This window comes from Melanostigma gelatinosum (assembly GCF_949748355.1).
Source record: "Melanostigma gelatinosum genome assembly, chromosome: 7".
Taxonomy (NCBI): Eukaryota; Metazoa; Chordata; class Actinopteri; order Perciformes; family Zoarcidae; genus Melanostigma; species Melanostigma gelatinosum.
In genome coordinates, this window is record NC_136640.1 from 3,851,126 (window position 1) to 3,855,000 (window position 3,875).

At 51.6% G+C, this 3,875-nt stretch overlaps 1 protein-coding gene across 1 annotated transcript in view; it reads right to left on the minus strand.

The window, feature by feature from the left end:
* Positions 1–1,637: 1,637 nt before the first annotated feature.
* pxylp1 (2-phosphoxylose phosphatase 1) overlaps positions 1,638–3,875 on the minus strand; it is a gene marked incomplete at its 5' end in the record, with an annotated part of 16,413 nt that continues 14,175 nt past the window's right edge. Inside the window, 2 exon segments of the mRNA XM_079272000.1 lie at positions 1,638–3,448; positions 3,538–3,677. Of these exon segments, the coding sequence (XP_079128126.1) occupies positions 2,424–3,448; positions 3,538–3,677 (1,165 nt within the window). The 3' untranslated portion in view covers positions 1,638–2,423.

The following is a 3,875-nucleotide window of genomic DNA, read 5'->3' on the forward strand; positions in this document are numbered from 1 at the left end:
GAGTCTGGTAGCTGCCGCTGTTCCTCCTCCGAAAAACCTCTCCACAACGTGAAATCTAATCTCTCGTCTTTAAATCCTCCGACCGGTGGCTGAATCTGTGGTTTTGGAGAGAGAGAGAGGAGAGAGAGAGAGAGGAGAGCGAGAGAGGAGAGCCCGGGGGCCTGATTCCTGGAGGTTAATGTCAAACCATAAACCATAACCGCAACCTCTCCCGGTCCTCCATCTTTGTTTCTTCTCAGCGCTTGACCACAAACGCTTCCCTCCTTCTGTCTGAGCTGTCAATCATCTCTCTTCCCATCATCTCTGCACGCACACACACACACACACACACACACACAAAATTGAAGCTGTACAACCTGGGTGTGTTTGGAAATCTACACGCAGGATTTTGTAGCCAGACTGGGGTCAAGTGGACATTGTTCTGGGGTCAGACAAACAGTGAAAGCACACACACACACACACACACACACACACACACACACACACACACACACACACACACACACACACACACACACACACACACACACACACACCTTGAGCTGTCTTTACCCTTCTCTCACACACACACAAATGTATAAGCCAAACGCCAGAGGCGGCGTAACAACATCAAAGATTGAGCGAGTTGCAGCGGGAGGAAATTGCTGCTGCCCACCTCGGTGTGGCGGGATGACATCAGAGGCGTGGGTGGGTGTCGGGGGGGCCTGCAGTGCCAGGCGTTTTTTTTTGTGGGACAAGAGACGGGAGGAATCGGCTCCTATCATTAACAGCCCTGACGTCATGGCACTACATTGGGAAATGGCGCGGGAGAAGGTTTGGATGTGACCGGGGAAAGTTTGGGAATAAATTTGCATCGATTCGCCTCAACTTTGGGATTGAGATGTGAACTGAGGTTCGGGGTGTGACTCAGCAACAGAGGGGAATGTGATTTTTAAATCCACTGGTCTTTTTGAGTTCAAATATTTTCACGCTTGACGCAATTTTAGTGTCAGTCCTGCGAAACGTGCATTACACTTTTTGTATGAATTTAAGGAGTTTCATAATGCAGATTGTCACACATTAAAATCAATAAATCTCACAACCTCCTGAAAATAAATCAGACTCGCATGAGTAACAAAGTGGAAAGTCTTGACATCTGTAATGAAAGCACCAATTGCGTACCCATCCATTCACCAGAAAATAGCCGTCTACTGCCAGGACAAACATAACATCCACACACTGCAAATGTAATTTACCCGACTCACTGTTGTTATTGCATTCCTCCACCAATCAATGCTCTCCTGATTCAGAGGATTCTGAGCCGAGGCACTTTTGAAAATGAGCCGTACAATTGATATCTTGTCAGCGTTGCATTATGTTCCTAATGATGATGACACATGACGTGTCTGGTGGAGGGGGGGGGGGGGGGGGGGGGCGGGGACTGTGTGCCGCTGCAGTCCACTGTTGACAAAGTGGATAAATGATGGGTTTGAATGAGGTATGTGGAGCTAAGACGCCATCTAGTGGTACATTTATATAAGACGCCAACTGAAAACTCTTCCGTCATTTATACGTACACGTATATGCATGTATATGGATTTTCATACCAAAATACCACCTGGAAACCATTTCTCAGCCACTGATGTAAAAATGTCAGCTAAGAATAAACCTTTATTAAAACTGCAAGCAAAAACAAAAAGTGGATTGGATCAGTTATACCACAAACTGTCATGAATACAGATGTTCTGTCGTTTTAAATCACCGCGTGAAAAGAAAAACGCTTTCAACGTCGATTTTACGAAAGAAAAGTAAAAAACAAAAAGACCCAAATTGATGTGTCAAAGTTGAAATAAGCCTTTTTTAAAACAGACTGCCTACTGCAACGAATAAAGATTAAAAACATTAAGAAATGCAAAGTGACAATCGAGTGATGTGGCCAAAACGAGCCCAACGTGTAATCGTCATCGAAAAGATTTATAAAACACAAAATATTTCCCAGGAATGACAAATCCAGCATAGAATTTCCAGCTTCAATGTTCCCGTTTCCTGCAAGCATTTTAGGAACACTGGAACTTCACGATTCCACGGTACTGTGGAACGTAATATGGAATAAAGTGTCTCAGTGCCAGACAACTTCCCTTGATGTGCTCGTCTCTTTCTGTATACGCTTCAGAAAACACAAAGTATTACAAAAAACACACTTGTAGAAAGGTTAGAAAGTGATCTTGTGAAGACATCATGTACAGTACTCTGTGTGTGTGTGTGTGTGTGTGTGTGCCACTCACTTTGTGCTCAGGAATGTAAAGGACTACATTTAAAAAGATTTTAGGACACTATGAGCGGCATTAAAAGTGCACCATCTTCCCCAAAAAAACAAAAAAACGAGAGAAGTAGAACCATCTGCCGACTCGGCATCCTTAACTCAGTCACTCCGAGTCCATCTGTCAACCGGGGCGCCTGGAGCAGGCCTCCTGGTAGGACGTGGCGTTGACAACGCCGAACATGTCCCTCCTGACAAAAGACAGGAAGTTCTTCAGCGGGCAGAGCGGCTGTCTGGCGTGGCGCTCTTGGGAGCGACAGAAGCTGGTGTGGAATGTCACGTCCTCGCCGTTGTACAGCAGCCTGACGAACAGCTCCCCGTCTTTGGCCTTCGACTTCTCGCCTCGGCCAGCTCTCTTCTTCGCTGGCCCCTGCGTGGCCGGGGGACTCTTCCACAGTTCAAAGACCACTCTCGCCGCGAAACGCGGGAAGCGCGCCTCCTCCAGTCCCAGGGCGCTCAGCAACGGGGCCATGGTGACGTCGTGGGCCGAGGAGAGGGTGAAGACCTCCTCGCCCCCTGCGCGGGGCTGCCGGCCAGCCTCGTTGTCCCTTGCGACGCGCTCCATCTTGGCGGCGGTCCGGTTGAGGTACGGGTACATGGCCAGGACGGCGTATTTGTGGTACAGCCCCGCTCTTCTCCGATCCGCCTCGTCGTCCAGCTGCTGTCGGCGGATCACGGCAAACTGTGCCATCGTCAGACACCCGCCGGCACCGGCGCCCGCGGGGACGCACGGGAAAGAAATGCCGTGGCACAGGTGGCACAGCAGGGAGTCGATGGGGTTCGCCGCCCGGAGCTGGCGGGTGAGCAGACCCAAAGTCCGCGCCATGTCGGCGTAGGTCCGCTCGAGCTCCGTGTCGCTCACCCGGAGCCGGTACTGCCGCCGCTGCTCCTCCTCCAGGTGCCGGTTCCTGGCGGGGCAGTCGCAGGCCGAGCCGCAGAACAGCGTGCTCCACTGGTGCCGCGCCGTCACTCTCGTCCAGTCGAAGTCCGGGAGGAAGCCGTAGAGGAAGGCCAGGCCGCTCTGGAGGGTGCGGCTCTTGCCCGTGGTCTCGACCCACACCTGGCGGGGCGACCAGTCGGAGGGGAGGAGGTTATGGCGCTTGTAGGCCTGGTGGAGGAGCTGCCCGCTGCGCAGGTGCTGCACCACACCTGGAAAAGAATGGCAGCAATGGATCGGTTGACTCTAAAGCAACATTTGTGCACGAACGTTAGACGGTGAAAAGTAAAAACCTGCCTACCCGTCTGCGTGAGCTCTCCCGTCTCACAGGCACTGTGGTTGGGCAGACGGGGGACGGAGCCCAGCGTCGACTCCCAGTGGCCGCGGCCCCCCTGGCCCATGTGGCGGATGAAGGCGTTCAGCAGCGGGTGGGAGGGCTTCCTGAGGGTGGCGAGGGAGGACAAACGGTAAAGAGACGGACCTGATCCTGATGCAGTATATTCAGGTTGAAAATGTCTACTCGTGGCTAAAAGGCTGCTCAACTCTGCTGTTCTGCTGTGGTCGTTGGTTGTCATAAGATACGCTTCATAGCCGTGGTATAAGCAGAATAACCCACCTGAACACATACGGTGATGCAAA